Raw genomic sequence first — 23,708 nt, 5'->3', positions numbered from 1 at the left:
TATAGTAAATGGCTTTTTAAAAAAGTATTGTAAAGGAAGGATGGAAAGGGAGTATTTTGATAATTAATTGAGATATATAATAGAAAAACAATAAAAACAAAATAGATTTGTTCTAATGTAGCTTGGGATAAGGGCTGGAGAGAGGTCTAAGACTAAGTGCTGAAAATATTTGGGAAAGGAAAACTACCCCATCCGTTGAGATCACTTGAGATTCCTGGATGCCTGTGAGCAGAATGGCAAAGGGAAGGACAACCCATTTGAAAAAATCGGTCTTCTTCTGCTAAGTGCTGCTTTACAGAAGAAAAGTTTACAAAGGTTCTCCAGGGGTTAAGCTTTACAACAGAAGATGTCTTAATAATTTATTACTGGCAAGTCTAGGCAAAAACCTAAAGTAAAGCTCTGCAGTCTCCTTCCTCCCCTCTATCCCAAAATCCTGTTCTGTGGCAACAGAACAGGACCCATTTTCTTGATCAGTGTCATAATGTTAGATTTAGAAGGGCCTTGGGAAGTAACCTATCCTTTAACCCTTCTGCTTTGTACCTGAAGAAATTGAACCTCAGAGATTTTCTGTGACTTTCCCAAGTCCAGATAGAGGATGACTGAGTTAGGCCCCACGTCTCGTGACTGCCAGGGCTGTATTCTTTTCCACTGAACTATATACCTGGAATTTCTCAAATGAGAGGAGTTCTATACATTTGAAGATGTAATAATATTACTATCCCTTCTAGGTACTGATGAAAACTGTGTTGAAATCTAAGGAGATACCCTAAGTAATTTAAGCACCCAGATCAGATCTGGACTCAAGATACTCTGAACAAATGGGCCTTTGAGACTAAAGATCAGGAGTGGAATTTGATAGCAGCCAGCTGCTCAAAAGAACAGTACCTTTTATATTTATAAACCAAGAAGGCTTTGCTTTAAAAAAAAATTCAGGATGCTACCTGAATGTTAACTGGTTAGTTCTCAGCACACTTCTGTGTGATGAAGGTGTGAAAGATAGTAGGACAACATTGGGCATGCAAAGCCACAGAGCATCCCAGGAGTCCCAGGCTGACACTTCTCCTCTAAGCCACATTATCCCAAAAGATTTAGAACAGCATTCCCAAAACAAACCGTGCTGATGTTTTTCCCTTCGTTTTTCTCTGTGCTGAATGAATATTGTGGAATTAGCAGCTTTGTTGTCTTTCCACAGCTCAGAAAAGCAAATGTTCCTTTTAGACTTATTTGGTTAATGAAAGTGACAGCCCTAGTAGTGCAAGCTGTGCACCCTTGAGATCCCAGGTTTGGTTGTTATTTTATTGGAACTTTCGTATGAAATGTATTCAGGATTCATTAGCCAAAACTCTTGATTTTCAACTTCAGCCACAGACATTTTAAAATAGTACTGTGCACCTAAAACAGTCAGTTCTCAATTACTTACATGGGGATTATTAGTACCATGATTCATTCATCTAGTTCTCTGGGCATCCTTCTCTGCCACTTATTTGGGTCAGAACTGTGACTCTGACTTGGAGCAGGATTTTCCTGTCATGGGAAATGGGAAGTGGCCTCAGTCCAGGGGTTGGAATGTCTGTTGTCTTCAGTTTCCCTTCTGAGTAGATAACTTACCATTTAACTAGATAGCTGAACCAACCTTTGTATTCTTTCCCTTTGTCAATAGGTTGTTTTAAAGCCAACCTTTCAGATAAAATCAGTAAGTGTTCAGAACTTAGGATTGCCGAACGATTTGCAAAAATTTCATCACTTGTTCCTATATTTACCACTGCAGATCAGCACCTTCTGAAAGGTCAAGCACTGTGAGCACTGAAAGGTCAAGTGACTGGCGTTCAGGGTGCCATGGTCATTGTGTGTCCAAGCTGTGACGTGGATCCAGGTTTTTCTGGGTCTGAGTCTAGATCTTTGTCCCCAGTGCTATATTGCTGAGAACTGTAATCAGATCACCACTACTACCATGGCCTATGGCAGGCAGGGTCAGTCAGCTGTCTTCTTGTTCAGTTTTTATGTGCTGTTTTTCCCATCTTTGCCTTAACCCCCTTCTATGGCGCCCTCTCCTAATTGTGTGTTTCCTAGCCCCATTAGAATGTAGGCTCCTTTAGGGCAAGAATGGCCCCAGGACTTGGCACTGTGCTTGGCACAGAGTCAGTGCTTGAGAAATACTTTTCTTTCTTTCATTCATTTATTCCTACAGAAGTTTTTAAGGGAAAACACAGCTTTTAGTTATGGTGTCAGAGTAGAATGAGTCCCACTGAGGATGGAGTAGTGTTAGATCACTGGAACACAGGCTGGTCGCTGTCTAATCCAAGAACCTTTTGCCATCTCTCCCCACCCTCAACACTTGTCTTGTTTCCTGCAACTCCCACCGAAAAAAGTGGTCATGTGTGAACCTAGGAATTCCAGGATCAGAGCCGTAAGAGTGTTTGTAAAGACCCACTTTTGAGTCTGACTTTGTCATTTCACAGATGATGAAACTGATGTGCAAAGAAATTAGGTGCAACTTATCCCACTTTATTTTATAGATGAAACTGAGAGATTAGGCCAGAACTGAGTTGGTATGAGTGTGAGTTGTGAAGAGGGCTATAGAGATCATTGGCAGGGATTTGCCTTTATGATAAAAGTCTACAAACAACGTTTGTATAAATTCCCTTTTCATTTTATAGAATTACGAATGATGCAGGTTAAGAAGGGATTATTAGGTAAAATTGAATCATTTTGGAAACATTAAATGAATTTAATACAAAATTGCCCCACACATTTGCCTACTATAAATGTATATGTAAAAACGTAGATTTGTGTGTATATACACATGTGTTAGTGATCATGACTATGGGAAAGGATAACAGTGGGGAGAAGGAGCAAATAGGACAGTTGCTACAAAGGGTAAAGCAGCAAAAATCAGTAATTTAAAGATGAATTGTTGGATTCCATGATTTAGAAATCATTACCGAGTAAAGTGGGTCAGGAAATGATTAGGTATTTATAACCATAATGAATTACTGAAATGATGTATTTTCTTAATTTGCTTCCAAGCACCAAGAATATACACCAACTAGAGACATGTTCTCTTGTTGCATAAATAAAGTAAAAGTCAGCCATACCAGAGACCATAAAGAAGCTATAATTCCAATTTACCCTCTCAGTTTATTGTTCTTAGATTATGTTTTATGCCTGAATTTCCTGGGTTTTTTCCTCCTCTCCCTTTTGTTTTTTGACTTGCTGTTCTTCATTTGAGAAGAAAAGTTATTTAATGTGATTTTTAAAAAATTTTTCCCACCTTTGCTCCCTTATCTCACATTCTTATTTATTCTGAGCTCACCTTTGTGCAAGTCTCACAGGATAATGCCCATCTCTGTTCACAGGAAGCATTGCCATGAGAGGCACATTAAGTGGTTTCTGTGGAGTCAGACAGAACAGGCAGCCCCCATCTAGACATCCGTATCACTAATAAGATCTTTATGCTCTCATCTCTGGTTTCTGCAGTTTCTAGCGAGGCACAAATATCAAGACATTATTGAACTGGCATTTTGCTGCTGCCTCCCACAGGGATTATAGCCCAGTTTCTCTGTGGGGAGTTGGAAACAGCAACATAGACTCGTGCCTGTACTTTCTTTTAGCTCTTTACCCTTGAATTGAAATCTTCCATGGTTCAGGGATTCAGCATCTTCACTGATGTATTTTTGACCAATGTAGCTGACCAGCTGAACCTAGGAATTCCAGTACCATAGCATTAGGAGTAATTGTAAAGACCCACCACCCAGTTACTTTTCTCCTCCTGCCCCTCCAAGTTCCACTGTGTTGACTTTTACCCAGCTTTCCTGTATTTTCCCTAACTACTCTTCTGTAATGACTGGCTCAAGGACTTGTAGTTGTCTTGTTAGATATATTTTCAATATTCTGAAAAATAGCTGCAGTTCTCCTAGAAGTTATATAATTTTTAGCTTTTTAGAAATATATATGTATTCTATCATATTTTTGTTTGAGAAATGAAATAAATCTGCCTGGTTTTGTATCTAAATAGTTTCAGAGCCAAGAGAAGTGGGTGGCAATGAATATGGAAAATACTTGGTTTTAGTGCATGAAAACCAAGTGTATTTTGTCAGAAACCTGATTTGGAAGTTCTAAATATTGGTAGGCCTCTTTTTATTTTGGATAGCTTGTGCTCATTTGAAGAGTTTGTGCTTTGGACAACCTAATTTTCTGAGATCCCTGACTTATCTTTGCCCAAAGAGCCCTTTCTTTTTATGAATGCAAAGAAAGGCAAAAACAGTCTCCTTACTTTCAAGGAACTCACAGTTGAATGGGGAAACAACATGCAAACAACCATGTAGAAACAAGATACCTACAGGATACATCTTGGAGAACATCTCAGAGAGAAGGCTCTAACACTATGGTGGACTGGGAAAGGCTTTGTGCAGAAGGTAGGATTTTAACTGAGATTTTTAGGAAGCCAGGTAAGCCAAGAGACAGAAGGGAGAGGAAAAGTCCAGTCTCTTCCCTAGAGGCAACCAATGAAAATGTAGAGTTAATAGATGGACTGTTTTATGTGAGTAACAGCAAGGAGATTAGAATCACTGGGTCATAGAGTATGTAGAGAGTAAGGTATGAGAATACTGGAAAGATGAGAAGCGATCAGGTTACAAAGGAATTTAAAAGCCAAATAGATTTTTCTTTGATTCTGGAAGTGATAGGGAAGCACTCAGATTTACTGAATTGGGGAGTGATGTGGTCAGACCCACACTGTTATGATCACTTTGATGGCTGGAGGATAGACTGCAGTAGGGAGAGACTTGTGATTGGGAGGTCATCCAAGAGGGTATTGTAATGGTCTAAACTTGAGGTGATAAGGGTTCACACCAGGGCTGTGGTCATGTCAGGAAAGAGAAAACAGGGGGGCTTCATATGAGAGACAATGAGAAGGTAAAATCGACAGGACTTGAAGGCAAACTGCTTGTGAGAGCTTAGAGAGAGGAAGGAGTCAAGGAATACACCTAGGCATGAGCCTAGGGATCTAGGAGGAAGGTGGTACTCTCAGTAGTAATAGCGAAGTTAGGAAGAAGGGAGAGTTTGGGAGGAAAGATAATGAGTTCAGTTTTGCACTTGCTGAGTTTTAAATCCCTATGGGACATTGAATTCAAAGTGTCCGATGAGCATTTGGAGATTAGAGGTTAAGACTGGATGAACAGATTTAAGAATCATCTGAATAGAGATGATAATTGAATCTATTGGAGTTGACAGGCTCACCAAGGAAAACAGCGTAGGAAGAAAAAAGAGGAGTGAGCGCAGGACAGAATCTAACTGTGGTTAGCAGGCACAGTGTCGAAGAAAATCTAGCAAAAGAGGCAGAGAAGAAGTAGCCATTCAAGTAGGAAAAGACCCAAAAGACAGCAGTGTCCTGAAAGCTTTGCGCCAGGAGACGATCAAAGAGAAGAGGGCGATGGATGCTGTCAGAGGTGGTATAAGGACTGAGAAGAATGAGGATGAAGAAAGCCATTAATTCTGACATGTAAGGTATCAGTGCTGTATGAATCTGTGCTTTGGAGAGAGCAGTTTAAGTTAAAAGATGAGGTCAGAACCCAGACTCCAGAGGATGTGGAAGAGAGTGAGAGGAAAGGAAATGGAGTCCCCGAGTGGAGATAAATTTCTAAAGGAGGCTAGCTAGGAAAGATGATATTTAGGATGCTAGTTAATGGTGTAGGGTGGATTGAGTGAGGGAGTTTTGACAATGGGAGAGGTATGGGAATGTTTATAGGTTGTAAGGAACCAGCCAGTAGAAAGAGAAAAATCAAAGAAAGAGAAGTGAGGAAATAGGAATGATAGGGACTGTTTGCTAGAAAAGATGGGGTGAAATGGGATACCATGTGCCAGGAGTTTCCCTTGGTGAGAAGAAAGACCGCCTCTCCATGGGAGACAGGTGAAAGAGAAGGCAGCTGAGTGAGGAAAAATGAAGAGAGGAGAAAAGGGAGTTCTCCACAAAAGGCCCCCATTCCTTTGGTAAAATATGAGACCAGGTTCTCAGCTTAAGAGAGTGGAGGCACAGGAGCCAGAAGAGGTTTGAGGAGATAAAAGGTTTTGAAAAGTGACCATGGCGAATGGGCTAGTGAATGCCGAGACAAGGGCTCGGACCGGCAAGAGTCGAGATAGGTACTTAGGTACAGGGTGCAGCATGAAAAAGATGTGGAGGTGTAACAAGGATGCTTTTCCTTGTTCCTTTAAAAAAAAAGTTTTCTTGCTGCCTTTGGTGTTTATATCGTAAGTGCTTCTGCATTTACACTCCCTCCCTCGCCTCTCACCCAGTGAGCATTCCCTTGTTAGAATAAGAAGTGGTTAAGCAAGACTAACCACCGTAGTGAGCACATCTGGCAGCATGGGAAGTGTTCGGCACTGAGTCTCCCCCCTCTCCTGGGAAAGGAGGGTGAGGCATTTCCTCACCTCTTCCCAGAGACAGTTGTTCACCATAGTTACACAGAGTTGTGCTTCATCTTAGAGTTCTCTTCTTTATTTATATTATCATTGTATCATCTATATTTTCTTTCCTGGTTGTGACTGCATCATTCTCTATCCGTTATATGAGTCTTCTTGGCTTTCTCTGCCTTCCTCACATTTGTTGTTTCTTGGTGCAGACTAATACCCTATCGCATTTATATACCACAGTTTACCCAGTTGTTTTCTAGTCCATGGCCAGCCATTTTTCTTCTTTTTTAATTAGTAACAACAGAAGTGCTGCTATGAATGTTTTGGTAGATATAGGAACTTTTTCTTTTTTTCTTTAAGGTGTGTACCCCGTGGTAGCATTTCTGTGCCAAATGGGACAAACCAATCAGGCTATTTTCCTGAATAGTTGAACCACTTCACAACTTCAGCAATTTAATAGCAGTGTTCCTACTTTCCTGCAGGCCCTCCAGCACTGGCTGTTTTCTCACTTTTATCATCTTTACCAATTTGCTGGGTATGAAACCCCGTAGTTGTTTTTATTTGCATTTTTCTTACTGTTTGTGATTTGGTGTACAACTTTTCAGAGGGCAGCTAGGTGGCACAGTGGATTTATCTCCCTGAGTTCAAATCTGGGCTGAAATGCTTACTGGCTGTATGACCTTGGGTAAGGTACTTAACCCTGTTTGCCTCAGTTTCCTCATCTATAAAATGAGCTGTAGAAGTAAATGGCAATCCATTCCTGTGTCTTTGCCAAGAAAACCCCAAATGAGGTCATGAAGAGTCAGACATGACTGAACAATACAACCTTTCATGTGGGTGTTGTTTACAATTTTTCTTTTAAAGACTTTATATTTTTGTTACTTTATAACAAAGACATATATGTCACATGTATATTTGGAGTTTTCTGTTTTATATGTGGGAATATGTACATGTATGGATATTCTATACATATATGTGTATGTGTGTGTGTCTATCGATGGCCACACACATATCAGAAAATTGTAAATTCCTTTATGTCCCGATATTTATTTTGTGATTTCAAGTCACATGCAAAAACTCAAAGACAGTCATCCATGGAGGCATGTTTTAAACGTTGCCTAGGATGCAAAACTGCTTTGTCCTGGCTCCAGTGGAGGTGCCCTACATATGTGAATTAACTAAATAGGGTGATTCTGACTACAGAGACCAAAGGCAGCACAGTCATCACAACTGAAACTGTGTTTGAGATAAGCAAGAAAATGCCTGGGATATATTTAGAAAGTTCTGTGAACTATACCATTTTCTTTTCCACAGACCAAGAACCTTTCAAAAAAGGTAAACTGACACCAAACAAGAGATTGCTTAAGTGCTAAATGCCTGTAAATTGAAAAAAATGGTTATTTATAGGAAGCATCTCTATTAAAATGGGCCTAGCAATTTCAGGCAGAATCATATGTCCAAATACAAGCCAGATAATAATGTTTTGTGTACTCTAATTGAAATTTAAAACTCCTATTAAGTGCCTAACATGAGCTAAACTTGATTTTAGGCATATCGTAAAGCTTCCTCTACCCTCACGTTTGCTGTCTCACTGGATGAGAGATAGTTTGACATAGTGGAAGGAACCCTGAACTTAATTCAGCAGGCCTATGTTTCTCTTTTATCCCTAAATTACTTAACTGCCCTGGGCTTCAACTTTTTCATCTGGAAAATGGGGATAAGTAATATTTGTACTACCAACTTCAAAAGGTTGGTGGGAGGAAAGAAAAAATTATTTTAATTATTTGTTAAGTGACCTTATCTTATTGATGTCACTGTACCATGTAAATGGCGGGGAGGGATATAGAGATAGATATACACACGTGCATACGTGTGTGTGTGTGTGTGTGTGTGTGTGTGTGTGTGTGTGTGTGTGTGTGTGTGTGTGTAAAACAAAGTAGATGGAAGGTTATACTATCACTTGGTAGAAATAAGTTGTTGAAGTTTGCCAGAAGCAGAATTTTGTCTGCTGCTCTGACACTCCAGGAAAAAAAAAAGAGGTGTACTGAAGAAAAGGATAGCTAATCTAGAATGACTTTTGTACGGCCGTAATGCTATCAGCCACATGTGCCCATGAATGCTCCTAACCTGTGGAACTCAACCTTTTCTCAGCAATAGGTTATCTATTTGTAAATAATTAAAAATTGCCTTTAGGCAGGTGGCTCTTCATGAAGTGAATTGTTTATATTATTTTTCAAAAGACTAGGTTACAATATCTAACTAGTCTTTGCTTTAGGCTGTGTTTATCATCATTTCTTTAAGCTAAGCTGTAAGCTGTCCTTCTTGATATTCCTCCACTGTTTATAATCAGTAAGGGCCTATTATTTAGATAGTACAAAGACAAAAATTAAACAGTGGCTCATTTCCGGGAGCTGGTGTTCTATTGCAGGAGACAACAGGTACATGTATGTTATTCCCTGGTTGTTCATGACCCCACTTCGGGTTTTCTTGGCAAAGATATTGTAGTAGTTTACCATTTCCTTCTCCAATTTCCTTTTACAGATGAGGAAATGAAGCACTTTGGGGTAGGTGACTTGCCCAGGGTCACACAGCTAGAAAGTATCTGTGGCCAGATTTGAACTTGAGAAGATGAGTCTCTCCAGGCTTGGCATTCTCTCTTTATATATCTGTATACAAAATCAGCTCACAATTAATTGTTTAGGGTGAGAGCACTTTAGCAGTAACTGGGAGAAATGAGGAAACATTGCCGAAAGTTCAAAAGTGCTTCATATAGGAGGAAGCATTTTCGCTCCCCTCTCCCACCTCCCCAAAGAGCCAGATATAAAAAATGGAACCTTAGGGGTGGTGGTGATAGAGAATACCACTTTAACATACCTTGTTTGCCCTAAGGATGGTGGAAAAAAAAACATTCCTTGATTGGGAAAAAGGAAAGCTCTCCAGCAACTTGTGATAAATACTTTGGGAAGGTTCTAAAACTGATTGATTGGAAGCCAGATGATGTCAAAGTTGATTTGATTTTATCCTTTGGAAATGAAAGGTGCTTCAGAGTTATCTGATTCAGTGTTTTACTGTTCTGAACCATACCCTGAGAAATGATCAGAGGATTCCATCTCAGTTTTCCCATCATTATGACTGCTCATCATACAGGTAGTAGTTTTGAAATCTCTACAGGTTAATCAGGAATGAACTACTTCATCATATCCTGAACGGTAATAGGTGGCACAAGGGATAGAGTGCCTGACCTTTGGTTCAGATCTGGCCTCAGACGCTAGCTGGGTGACCCTGGGTAAGTCACTTAACTATATTTGCCTCAGTTCCTTACCTGGAGGAGGAAATGGCAAATCACTCCAGTACCTTTGCTAAGAAAGCCCCAAATGGGGTCATGAAAAGTTGGATACAACTTAAAAAACGACTGAGTAACACCTATATGATCTAAAGGTGATTGGTTCTGGAAACTTGGGACATTTTCAATGAGTTTTAAGTAATATTACTGTATGAAAATCTGGATTTGTACAGTTAATAAATTAAGAGATTCTTCCCCAAAAAATAAAAAAAATGTTAACAATGTAATATATTTAAGTAACAAACCCTACCTAGAGCAATTAAAATGATTTGAAAGATAAAGATAGAAATCTTGCTTATTCCCAGTTTCTTCAGCAAAATGTTCATTATACAATTGACTTATACAGCCCCACTATGGAAGACTAGAGAGAAGAAAATTCCTCGATGGAGTCCAATCTGCACGTCGCTATATTGTTTTTATGATTAAGTAAGGATGATAATAGAGCAATTAGGTGGTGTAGTGGATCAAGCATTGGGCTTAGAGTCAGGAAGGCTCTTCGTGAGTTCAATTCTGTCCTCCACCACTTACTTACTAGTTTTATGACCCAGGGCAAGTCACTTTAACTCTGTTTGCCTCTGTTTTTTCATCTGCAAAATGAACTGGAGCAGGAAATGGAAAACCATTCCAGTATCTTTGCCAAAAAAACCCCCAATGGGGTCATGAAGAGTTGGGTATGTCTGAACAACCATATTAATAAGAGTTTACGACAGCATTGCTAATGGTGAGCCATGTAAACTCATGAAGCTGAAAAACCACCAAAGCAACAAATTGTTGTTCTACCATATGAAGCTTACTTTTTAAAACATTCTATAATAATAGGGCAGTGCTCTGGAAAAGGAGGGGAGACTTTAAGAGTCAGAAAAGGTAACAAATGACCTTGGTAAAGTAGAGTCATGCCGTTGGGATCATTAAGATAAATGGTCCAGACACTGTTGATGCTGAACCACCCTGCAGGATGAGGACAATACACTGCTAAAACTTTTTTATCATAAGCTGGGATAGAGTGTGAGTTTAAAAGGGGGAGGGGTTAGGTGGGTCAGGGAAAAGAGCAAAGTTCATGAGAACCTTGGCATTGTTTTTCTTTGGTTAAAAACCACTCCAAAGTATTATATTTGAAAAGAAAATTCTTATGTTCACCTATTTTACAGTTAGAGTTTTTGATGAATAACAAGGAAAATTAGTGGTTTGGAAAATTGTTAGTTACATCTATGAGATTTGCACAGAAAGCCCCGTATGAATCTTAGGCAAACTTTGTTATTTGGATCAGGTGATTAAGATATGGCCGTCTTTACTTGGTGACATCATACCAAATATTAAAAGCTTAAACTACACAATTAGTGTGACAAAATGACAGCAAACATCTTTATAATATAGATCGACAGAGTTTTCAGTGGAGCATCACAGAAATGAAAAATCGAATCTTGACAGTTTAGGTCATGTTTGGCATTGTCCTTTTCTGAAAAATAGACTATTCTGGTGTGTGTGTGTGTGTGTGTGTGTGTGTGTGTGTGTGTGTGTTTGCACTGATAGAAGACATATAAAATCACACATTTCTATTTTTTAGCATTTCCTTACCATTTCTATTAAGAATAAGTTATGCCAGCAAAAAGAGAGTAGGGTGGGGAAATAGTGGTTAATGGAGAAAATATCCATGGAAAAAAGAACTAGATGTTTACTCAAGCTATTTGATGAAGCAGATAAATACTTGCCATTCCAGCATTACATTTAAAAAATCCACCTTATAATTGCTTACAGTTTTACCCCTTGAAATTGTGTGATATTTTGCATATAGGAAGTATATAATAAGGGAATGGGAAATTATTCTTTTTAAATGAAAACCTACTTCCCTTCTGTTTTTCCATCTGTTTTTATCATATTTATCACACAGATGTAGAACTGGGAAGGACCTCCTCTGGGTCCTGAATTTTACAGATGATGAAACTCGAGTTAGCTGTTCAAGGCTGTAAGTGGCAAAGCTAAGATTTGAACTCAGGGCTTACCATTGTAGGCAAACTGTTCTTTCCACTACCATGATGCTATTTTCACTACCTAATTGATATTGGATTTAGGGTGACCAGAATATATGCCTTCTATAGCCTTTGGATTAGCCCAAGAAGTAAATTCATCAGAGTAATGGAGCACGTTTTGTTGTCTAATGAGTACCACTGCTTTCCTGTTTTCTGTACCATATTAATTAGTAATTAGGGACAAAATCACATGGTCCGCCTACTCCATTATTGTGACTAAAGAAAAAGACCAGCATTAGCTGGTATTGTGCTTTATTGAGTTCCATTTTACAAAATGCTAACTCATAGCATTTCAAAGGCAGTCTTCTAGTGATATTTCTAGTTTGAGGATGCTTTTTTATTATTAGATAGGGAATCTCAAGTTCTGTTTAAAGGAATTCATCATATATTCATGGTTTGGGGGTATGTTGAAGTCCTGTTCTCAGATGCTAGGAAATAGTAGGGATTAATTTTTAACTAAATGCTTTTACACACACTTGAAAGCCTCACATTGAGTATCTTTTGAAATGGAATGTACCTTAGTACTTGAATGGATAGGGGTTTAGTAATATTTGAAGGAAACTTGCCTTATACAGTTATTGGCACTGACCTCTAGAGTATGATACCACATTATAGTGTTTCTGTAACAAATATCATGTTACCTAGTTCCCGCTGCCCAGAAGACAAACAGATTATCTTGAGCACAAAAATTTGTGTGCTTTACAAGCATCAGCATGACCAGGCTTGTGCATCTAAAATAGATTGGTTTTTCCCTCAAATTCATGAATCAACCGTAATTAAGGAGTGGAGGACATGTCTTCCAATTTCGGTTTTCAGGCAGTTTCACCCAGAGCTATAGTGATTTGCCACTGTTTTTCTGCTTCTAGCCCCTTTGTTTCCTCATTTATATGCATTGGAGATTTTATTTATGGGGAGGTGATGGAATTAAAGATGCTTCTTTTCTTTATCCATATTGTCTACATATTATGAGGAAGAGCTGGGAAAACGAAATGGGAAAGATATTCATAAAATGACAGAATGTTAGAGTAGAAGGAGGGTCTCAAGTCATAGAGTTCATCTAGTTTGACCCTGAACCATGCATGACTTTTGTGGCCTTCCTGACATGGCCATCTAGCATTTTGTTTGAGGGTCTGTGTTGATGAAGAGCTCACCACTCTTTTGGTCTGCTGCAGTTTTTAGGAAATGTGATCCACATGGCACGAGTTATTCCTCCGGAACCTCTGCTTTTCCTTTAGGTCTCAATTCACCAAAGACAGACAGTTTTACACTTTGTGCAAAGTTACCAAAAATCTCATTATCTCCAAAGTTCCAGCAATTAGTATGGAAGAGGAAAAAGGGAATACCCCATTGCTCCCCAAGAAGTAGATTCTCCCTGGGTGTGATCCCATGGGATCATAGTGAACAAAATGAATTTAGTAATTCAGGAAAAGGAAAACTTATCTCTCCCAACTAAGAAATTACCTCACCACTTTTATTTTTGAGAGTTTTTCTGTCCTTTGCTATAAAACCTATTCATTTTGTTCAGAAAGAGAACATGGAAAATAGTGTTCTAGATCGTTAAATGATTCCGTGCTGTTAAATAAAACTAGCATATTTTTAACTCAACAGGTCCTAAAGCCTCCAAATTACTGAGCAGATTTAAAACATATTGGAATGAATGCCTGTATTTTCATTGCATTAATTATCTAAAGTTATCAAACAGCTAGTTCCATGTTTAACGTTAATAATTATACTGTTCGTTGCTTTGCGTTATTGATCATGGAGAAATTTGGTTTGTGCGTATGCTTAATTATTTAAGCTCTATGATCACTGCCAAGTGTTACATTTAAGTGTGTGCTGAACTGAACATATTTATATATTAAAGAACTCCAGTTGCAGAATGAAGTGAGGGTAGGATTACAGCTGATGCTGAAAAGTTAGTTCATTAATTGCAAACTCTGCTGGAAAGTAAACCATCTGCCTATGTATTTCCAAATTGAACATAAATTTCTTACATATGCTGGCAAAATATTTGGGTTCATTCATAACAAATGTTTAATGCAGAATTTTTTTCACATATAGTTACCAAAAGAACATTGAACTAAACTAGGAGCACCTTTTCTGTTTCCGGGTGTGCATGTGTGTCTATATATCCATATACCCATAAGTCAAGTATTTCTCATCCTTGTAATTTCATGTTGATGACATAGATAGTACTCCATACCCTCTTTGGAGATAGGGGCAAAAGTTTCCTTTTACAGTGCACACATACATAGCTAGTTGTTTGTTCATTTTTAACCTCTACTTCTTACCAAATCTATCACTGATTCCCATTTCTCCTCTTTAGAATACCCTGTCAGAGTACTTGGCTCTGGTCTTTTTGCTAGAATCATTTTTTATCTAACGTCAGTCATGCCCCACAGTATTTTAAGGGGGAAGGGTCCAAGCACAGTTTTGACCATTTTTTTCTGCCCTGGATATTTCCAGAGTGCCTTGCATTCCCCAATCTGGCTAAGCCCAATAGAGTTCTATCATTTAAAAGAGTTCTAGGAGACTCTGGGCTGAGACTTCATGATTATCCGAGTTCATAGGAAATTGTTCAAGAGTCTAGATGTAACATCCATGTCTGTTAGCCTCCCAAAGAAAATACTGACCTTTTGGATTCAGGGGATTCTTTTGTGATTAAAATAAAAAATTAGTAATAACTTAATTTTTTTTTAGATAGTTTGACCTCAAATAATGTCCCCCATAGTTGAAATTTAGAGTATCTCAGAAAGCATTGGAAATTTGGAAATCACACTGTTGAATTAATAAACTGAAGTACAAAGATTCACAGCATTTCAGAATAGAAAAGATAAAAGGTTGTATCAGATTGTTGAATTTTACTGGTCAGAAAGCTGAGATCCAGAGAGACTGTTGATTTGCCCAAAGTTACAGCATATAGTTGGATAGGTGAGGCTAGAAGACAAGTCTCCTAACTCCTAATGTTGCTTGCACAGTCCCTTTCTGTAGACATCTTTGAGCCAAGCATAAACATTTCACATAATCACTTTATTCTTTGGAACTGACCACATTTGTTCTGCTCTTTCATCATCTTTTGTTGGCACATAAATATTTTTTTGGTGGATCCTTGGTCTCACTGATATGTGAGCATATCACAGCTCACCCCATACTTTCTCAACTGGTGTGACTTCTTCTATAAATCCTCAGTAATCCACCAGTTTTGTGGAGAGGCCTCCCTGTGCATCTTTTATCCTTCAGTGCTAGTGCTAATACAGCCTGCAGGCTGGCCATCTCCTCTGCCTTTTTTTTGTTACGTAATCGGCCCACCTCCTTTAATGATTCTATATTCACATGGCCACTTCTTGCGAGCAAGTCACCGTTAGTAAGACACTGGAGCCTATTTCCACTCCTCTGTTGCCCATTGATTGTAATTCTTAGGAAACGATGGCTTTCCATGATTTGAAGTACTACTCTTTTTTTTAGAGGTTTAATTTCTAATTTACTTTCCTTCCCCTCCCCCCCCCATAGTTGTTGCATATGTAGGTTGAGGTAGCACAGATTGTAAACGAATGTAAAGAGAAAATCAAGTACAGCTAGGCAGCACAGTGGATAGACCACTCATCCTCTGAGTTCAGATCTGGCCTCAGACACTTACTAGCTGTATGATCCTGGGCAAGTCACTTCACCTTGTTTAACTAAGTTCTTCATCTGTAAAATGAGCTGGAGAAGGAAATGGCAAACCACTCCAGTATCTTTGCCAAGGAAATCCCAAATGGGGTCATGAGGAATTGGACACAACTGAAAAAGACTGACAACAAAAGAGAAACTCACATGATCCTTGAGCACAACAAAAAATTATTTTATAGTTTCTAATTTATCGAAAGCTAGAAAAAGTTGAAAAGTTTTAAGTGATATTATTACTACAATAAAATGTAATTGTTTTTCTCTTGCTAAAGAAGTCCCATTTTGGACTACGTATCCTGTTGCCAGCAGCTGAAGAACTGAAGTTGAAATGTGTCTTAACTTATGTTCCCCAAAACTCCGTTTCAGTCTGTTGAGCTTTCATCTATTAAAAGAAACACATGATCCATAGCTTTTTATAGTTCTTTGGTTGTAACTTTTAATGGTTTTATTAAGAATAGAGAAGAAGGAATAGAAGTCATAGTTCAAAACCATGCTGATTTCCTTCACCCTTTTCCCCATTACTAACGTGTTATTTCTTCAATGAAATGTAGCATCTAATACCTGGATGAAAAAGGAATCATTTGTTCAAAGAACCCTTCATGGGATCATTTTTTGTCCACATTTGCATCCATATGACATGTAGAAAAGAACATTTCAGAGTTCCCATATGTCATCTGCCTGCCATGTCCTTTCCAGTTGTAGTTTTTTTGTGGAATACTGAATACACGGTGATCTCATTCAATACTGTATGTATATCACAGCCTTTTGTATTCTAATGTTTCAGAGGATATAGGAGGGCTTTGCTTCTTAAACAGTATGTATGGCTTTTATTTCATGTATATGTGGTTCCTACATTATCACATTCATTTCCATTTTAATGACTAGAAGTCTCAATGCATCTCAGGATAAAATTTGGCTTTTGATCGAATCCTAGATCAGAATAGTGATTTGCATTGATGTTAACTGAAATAGCACCTTCTCTATTGAATTATTTCTTACTTCCATATAGTAATGTTTGAAAATTTTTTACTGAATTGAATTTGGAGATTTTGATAGCAGACAGATATTTGTATTGGACTTTTGAGTTAGATGAACTGGCCTTAAATTTATTCTTTTGAAAATTTATTTTTACTGTGTCCTTCTATAGATAGACATTGCTCTTGCTATAAGACTAATGTAGTTACAGGGGAAAAAAATGTGCACTTAGTCAAGATAGCACCGTCCAAAACCAGCCACTAGGAAACAGAATCGTAGGCACAGAATTGAGTGAGACCCTTTAACTAACTGCTTTCTTTAAAGCTTAGGAGAAAAAAATTATCACAAAAATAAATTGCAAGAGCCACTGAGATTTTCCCCCTCCATTGTGGATTACTTTTACCAAAATCATAATATTTTCTTTAAAATTGGGCCCAGGATTGTGAGGAGAGGAGTATTATACCATCAGCTTGGCTTTGTATTATAGAAAGAAAAAAAAAGGAAGTCAGGATGTGTTTTGCCTTTGATGTGTATAGAAATGTTTTTGATGTTGCCTTGAAGAAAATTGTCAGGACCACTCAATAAATATTATTGAATCCCCAAAGGCGAAGAAATGGAGATGTGATGGTTACACACACACACACACACACACACACACACACGAGGAGAACGTTATACAGTAGCTATCAGAAATATAGATGAATGGTAATAATATAGTAGTAATCATTTCTTAAAATATAGTCATTGATAATTCATGTAATCTTTGTCTGTATAATAGCAGCATAACATGGAGAACCAGCCTCAGACTTGGGAAGATCCAGGTTTAAGCTCTGCCTCTGGTACTGATACGAGGCTGTATGACCTTGGTTAAATCATTTAAAAACCTCTCAGTACCTCCAGGCAGCTAGTTGTGGAGAAGGTGCAGATGTGCATTAGAGCAGGCCAGGGGTTTCTTTGGTAGGCATTCCCTAGCTAACACAAGATAAAATCACAACCTCCCCACACTGTCAAAAATGTATTCTCCACTTTTAGTCTTGCATTTAACAGATATTTGTCTTGGATTAAATTCATTCAGTTGATAAATATTTATTAGATTTCTACTTTATAAAGATACTCTACCAGGAACTGTAGGGAAATGAAGAAGGATATTCAGCTTTTAAGAAGCTTATATTCTGGTAGTGGAGGTTCTGACATGTACGCAGTTGGCTAATAACCAGGTCATAATATATAACCAAACACACAGAAATTCTCTCTGGTTTGTCGGAGTGATTACGTTACTAGAGCCAGCTTGTGGAGTAACAGGGTTTTGAAGTCAGGAATGGACATGTAGTAATGGTGGATCCATTAACATTCTATCAAGTATAGTTCTATCACACCATTGAAAACTGACTGAATGTTCATTTTAGAAGCAGAAATTCTGACTGAGAGCAGTCCAGCAGCCCCCTCATATTGAAAACATGTAGTTTGATTGATTTTCCATTGATGTGAAACATGTCTGTATTACAGGTCCATTTTTATTTTGTCTGTTTTACACTGTTAACTCTTGATAATGAAGCGAGGAATCTAGATGTTGGTATAAAGAAAGGCCAGCTTTATAATCACCAGGAAGATGTAACACTTGATTAATTATTAATGCTCTTGTTTAATATTTCTTGTGTACCACCACCCATGGTATAGCGATCACTGCAGACGGGCAGATACAAGAAAATAGGTGATGGAACCTGGATAATTTTTGCAAAATTAACAGAACATTACTGACTGGAGACTACTAGGGTCATGTCACCTGTAACAGACTGATCTAGTCTGTAATCCTCAAAATCCTTCTTGGCCACATGTAATGAGAAGCCATTATAGGATTGTGTAATTTTGGCAGCAGGCTTTTTAAGTGATGGGGAGATAGTAAAGCTCTTGGCAAAGGGGGCATCAAACTTTAGATTCAGATGAAGGTCAGACCTGCTGAGTGGCAGTTTCATGCATCATAGAAGATCAGGAGATTTCAGAGTATCTCTGTATTTGTGAATCTTGTGCCAGTAACACTTAAAAGGCAAGAAAATGCATTTTTCTATCATTTGGAAGAGCAGAAATGGAAGTTTATGTTTCCTTGAACACAAAATGGTGTAGTAGAAAGAATAGATACGTAAGTCCTCAGGAGACCTGGTCGCCCACCATTAATTTTTCTTTGTGATCTTGGAGAAGACACTTCTCCTATGTCTCAATTTCTGTATATTGTATAATATTGATCTTTTCTCTTCCATTCCAACCTCTCTCCATCTTTCCTCCACTGCCATATAAATGCGTTATGCATAAATCTGTTTACAGCAGTCTTTTTCAGAACTCTTCGGTGAGATGCCTTATTGTTTATACAATAAAGCCCCAACTTCTTAGCCAGCTATTCAGTATCTTCCGTGGTTTACAGCCAGCTTATCTTCCTAGACTCCCTATGAAGTTCTATAAACCAGTCAAACTAGACTGCTCGTTGAACACTTGTCCCATGTATACAAAGATTTCTCGCTTCTGCACCTTTGCTACTTCTGTTTCTTAAGTTTAACATGTCCTCCTGTTGTTCTGATGCCAACAGCTCCATTATCTCCTCTTCCAGGGAGACATCACTGAATACTTTCTAAGGCCCCATCAGGTCAAATGACCTTTCCTTTCTCAAAACATACATAACCTTGTTTATAATATTCTTATGGACTTTGTTATGACCAGATGATCTTTTAGGTCACTTCCAACTTTAACAGTCAATGTTCTATTTTATGAACTTTGGAGAAGGAAATGACAAACCATTCCAGGATTCTTGCCAAGAAAACCCCAGAGTTGGTCACAATTCAACAACAAAAATTTAGTTTGTACCGTATCTTAGTGTATGTATAATAGGTTCTGGTTCTTTTTAAGGAATTAATAAAACAACAATGTTAGGTGTGCTTTTGAAGTCAAAAGCTATTTTTTACCAAAGTATTTTTTTTTCACTGAAATTCATTCTCTACCTTCTTCTATATTGGACATTCAGATCCTACTGAGATGGGGAATCTGTGAGCTCAGGGCTTTTGATTTGGTTGTGGTTAGCTTTGAGAGGAGCTGAGTGATTCTAGTTTATTTTTGGAAGTCACAAGATAGCATAGTTAATGGAAATCTAATGATAATTCCTACACTAGTTTTAGCCAGTGGCTTCATCATTATTCTCTTAAAACTTTTATCAGAGATTCATAGAATGTCAGAGCTGCTAATGATCTCTATTTTCTTTGTGCAAGTTGTGAGGTTTTGCTATTGCATTCCATTTCAGAAGAAATTGGTTCTTTGAGATGTATGTGCAAAATAATGTTGCCATGCTAGTTAATGGGGAAACTGAATTGTCAGCTGTGAAAAGGAATTTTCACTGCTTACTCTGATATATTTGTGGAGGGGGGCTTTTCATGTCCTGTTGAAGAGGTCATTTAGTGATTTGAAGAAACTGAAATTTGATTGCTGGGTAATAATCAAAAGTAGTTCTTCTATTAAGGATTCCAAAGGTTCCTTCTCAAGCAGCTGCATTTTCCCCTTCTTTTCCTCTTTAGGGTAGCTACATAAGTGAATGGTTGATATCTTTCTGCCAATGTCCCAATCAACCAAAAAAACATTAGAATTGTCACTGGTAAGAATAAAAATTATAATGAAAGAAAGACAGGACTTGCCTGTCTCGTCTTATATTTGTTGATCTCTGCCCTTGTTTACAGTGTGCTGGAGAAGAGAATTGGGTTGATAGTCGGACCATCTACGTTGGACACAAGGAACCCCCTCCAGGTGCTGAAGCATACATTCCACAAAAATACCCAGATAATAGAATAGTCTCTTCCAAGGTAAGTTTTACTGTTAATTTACACCTTTATTATTTTTTAACTTTTTTTTTCAATTAGAAAGCACTTATTTTCTCTCCATCCCACCTCTTCCCCCAAAAAACTAAGAGAAGAAGAAAGTCCCTTGTAACACATATGTGTAATCAAGCAAAACAAATTCCCATGAGGATCTTGTCCAAAAACGTTTACCTTCTTGTGCGTCTTGATTCCTTCACCCTCCTAGGAGGTGGGTAACATGCTTTACCAGTGGTAAAACAATTTGTAAATAATTTGGTTTTAGCAGCTTCATAATAAAGGTAAAGTGATAAGATGAAAAATAGATACTATCTGTGGAATGGGGATTTCAATAATGAGTATTTATTGAATTATTTTTTTCCCCTCTGACTCTTCAAAAATATTATACTTGGTAAATGATTTCATAATAGAAATATTTTGTTTTATATTGAAAAGTATTCTGCAATTTTCTGATTGAAGTAAAGGTGGAAAGTGTTGGCCCTACAGGGGGAAAAATGTAGCTATCAAGGGTATGGGAGGAAGATGCACTGGAATGAATGGTTCCCAAACCTTGACACCTGATTCAATTTCTTAAGACCATTTCTTTTTTTTCTATCTTTCTTATCTGACGTGTACAAAAGCAGTTGCTCCTCATTTTTCCCTATTTTCATACAGACATCTGATGGCACCTTTCCCTTTTTTTCTCAGAATATTCCTCCCAATTTAATCTCAGTCCTTTGAAGCTGCTTTTTTAGGAATTCAGGTTTCCAAACAAGCAAAGTGGCTAATGATGATGAAAGCAGTAAGCGTTTACTATATTTTAAATCACAACAAGGAACCTGCTTAACTTGAGGCCCTGTGAGGAGAGCAAGGGAGTGAGAGAGTGACGTCTAGATTACAGTCTCTGAAGAGACCAGAGTTCAGTTGGATCTCTGAAGGATTGGGATACATCTGTGTCTTAGCCAGCTAGGTGGCATCTGAGCCTGGGTAAAATGAGCTTTGGGTCATGTGGTAAGAGGAGGATGAGGACATATGGTTGTCATATGAAAGGCTCCCTCTGGAATCAGCACCGATTTTATGCCAGTTTCCTGATATTCGTCCAGTTTGGTCGGGGTTTGCAAGACTACTGCGGGGGGCCAAGTGTTTTATTAAAGGGGGAGTGGGAGTTGGGTTTTGCTCAGGAGGTTCTAAGTAGTCTGTCATTCGTGTCCGTTAGTTGTGAAATTGGCCATTTCTGGAAAGAAAATTACCAAATTGTGTGTGGGAAGGGGAGTGGTAGGATGGGAGGAATGTCCAAGAAAAAAAAATCTCATAGCAGAGTACTGAACAGGGAGCCTAGGCATGTCTAGAATGGAAACGACCCTTTTAGAAAAAGGTATAACTAGGTTCAATAAACCAGAGACTTATTGGACTCTACCCCAATTCTCATGGTTCCTCCCGTAGGGAAATCTTTAGGACCTCTCATCCTAGAGGATGCCAGTGATTTCTTTGACATCAGTAGAAGGCAGACTGCACAGGGGAGCATTATAAAAATAGGATTTTGTCACAAAGAACTGTTTAAGTTGCCAGGGAAAATTTAAGAAAGATTTATGCTTTATCAAGCTAATTTTATCAGGAAACTCAAGAACAGGAACTAATAAATTTGAAGTCTTTGTACTTAAAAAAAATAGACTGGTTAAATATTCTGACTTTTAGAGAATGTGTAAAGTATCATCGACTCCTAAGAGCCTTTTCACTTGAGAGAGATTAAGGAGTGGGGCAGAGTACACAAAAGACTTTCATCTCTGCTTTAGATTCAAGGATGGAATTGTGATCACAATTCAAGGATACTTTGAATGGTGCAGTGAGAGATCCAAGTGAATGATGACCTATAAATTTTTAAAATTATGCAGGTAATCATGTTCCTGCCAGTAAAAGTCCTTGGAAAGATTGAAAACTGGATGTGCGTAGGGGCTGTTAGGGAATCTTTTGTTTACTGCCTCAGTTACCCTTGGGCTAAGTAAATCTAGAATTATTAAAAAGATAACTCTTTTTGTGAGAGAATACACAGTAGGATTTCTTTGAATAGTAAGAACCTTAAATCCTCTTGAAAAGTGGTTAATTTGATTTTTTAAAGGTTTTTTATGCCTTTTTTTTTTTACAACACATTCATTTCTCATAAATTCATACCACACCCTCCATCAGTTGAAATCCTCCACTTCAGTAAACATGTATTAAGTATCTCCTGTATATACAACAGGCATCAAGAGACACATGTGCCTGAATGTATGTAAATGAGAGACTGGGAAAGGGGGAAGGGAGGATTGCTTAGAGACCCAGGGCTAGCTGCTGGCAGAGGCCTATTACCAGCTGGATGTGGCCTCCTTTTACAGAGCCATTACAGTGGGACTGGGTCTTAGTTCATCACTGAGAAGAGGCTGGCCATGCTGAATAAAAGGATAAAGGCAGCTGAGGTACTTTTGATAATGTGAGATTGAAGAGTTTAGGGAACTGCTCCCAGAAATCATACACCCAGGTGGTTTGCTGTTTCCTTCTCTATAAGTGCCTGAGGCCAGATTTGAACTGAGGAACATGAGTCTTCCGACTCCAGACATGGTGCTACCTAGCCATCCCATTCAATAGGAATTTAATTGCCACTCAGTAAGTTGTGAACATGATACATACACATTAATTCCTCCTCCTCCAAAAAAAACAAAACAAAACCCAAAACTAAACAACCTCTTAAATTTCCCTGTGTCTTAAGTATTCATTGGTGGCTTGCTGGTATTAGAGTGCTGGACCTGGACTCAGACAGACTTGTGTTCAAACTGGCCTCAGACACTTACTAGCTGTGAGGCCCTGGGCAAGTCACTTCACTTCAGTTTCCTCATCTATAAAATGGGGGTGATAATAATAGCACCAGGGTAATTGTGAGACTCAAATGCCCTAATAATTTTGAAATGCTTGGCCCAATACCTGGCACAGTTAGTAAATGCTATATAAATGTTACCTGTTTATTGCTTAGGTAGAAAGTTAATTCCTGCTCTATCCGAGGTTTGTAAACATTCTGTCTATGGGGTGAGAAAGTTACCGAATCATCTGTGGTGGTTAGAAGATCATAGGTATAGAACTAGAAGGCCTTAGAAACTACTTTGGTCAACTCTCCCATTTTATAAATGAAAAAACCAAGAACCGGAGAGATCCAGGTGTGAAGGGACAAGATTGATATCTACTTACTTTCCATCCTACCCCTTAATTATACCACCAGATTATACCACTGACATTTTCTTTTAAAAAAAATTGTGGTTGCCAGGATTTTTTCTCAAAGAAAACCTATTTAACTATGTTTCTTTCTGTTTCTTACTTATTTCCAGAGAGTTCATCTCAGGTATTACATAGTTGGATACTTGTAACCCCCAAGTTGCCATTTCCCCATAAAAGAGTGATTATTACTTTCTTAAAGTTCCTAACCCACAAAAATTT

At 38.2% G+C, this 23,708-nt stretch overlaps 1 protein-coding gene across 5 annotated transcripts in view; it reads left to right on the top strand.

Moving 5' to 3' along the window:
• ATP11A (ATPase phospholipid transporting 11A) overlaps positions 1–23,708 on the top strand; it is a 214,924-nt gene that overhangs the window by 99,386 nt on the left and 91,830 nt on the right. For all 5 annotated transcript variants that reach the window (XM_072621938.1, XM_072621939.1, XM_072621941.1 and 2 more), the window contains exon 2: positions 20,133–20,255. In XM_072621938.1, coding sequence (XP_072478039.1) covers positions 20,133–20,255 — 123 coding nt within the window. The remainder of the gene's footprint in view (positions 1–20,132; positions 20,256–23,708) is intronic.

The sequence above is a fragment of the Notamacropus eugenii genome, chromosome 6, assembly GCF_028372415.1.
Source record: "Notamacropus eugenii isolate mMacEug1 chromosome 6, mMacEug1.pri_v2, whole genome shotgun sequence".
In the NCBI taxonomy this organism is placed as follows: Eukaryota; Metazoa; Chordata; class Mammalia; order Diprotodontia; family Macropodidae; genus Notamacropus; species Notamacropus eugenii.
The sequence above is the reverse complement of the archived record's forward strand: the minus strand, read 5'-3'. Positions and strand labels throughout refer to the sequence as shown.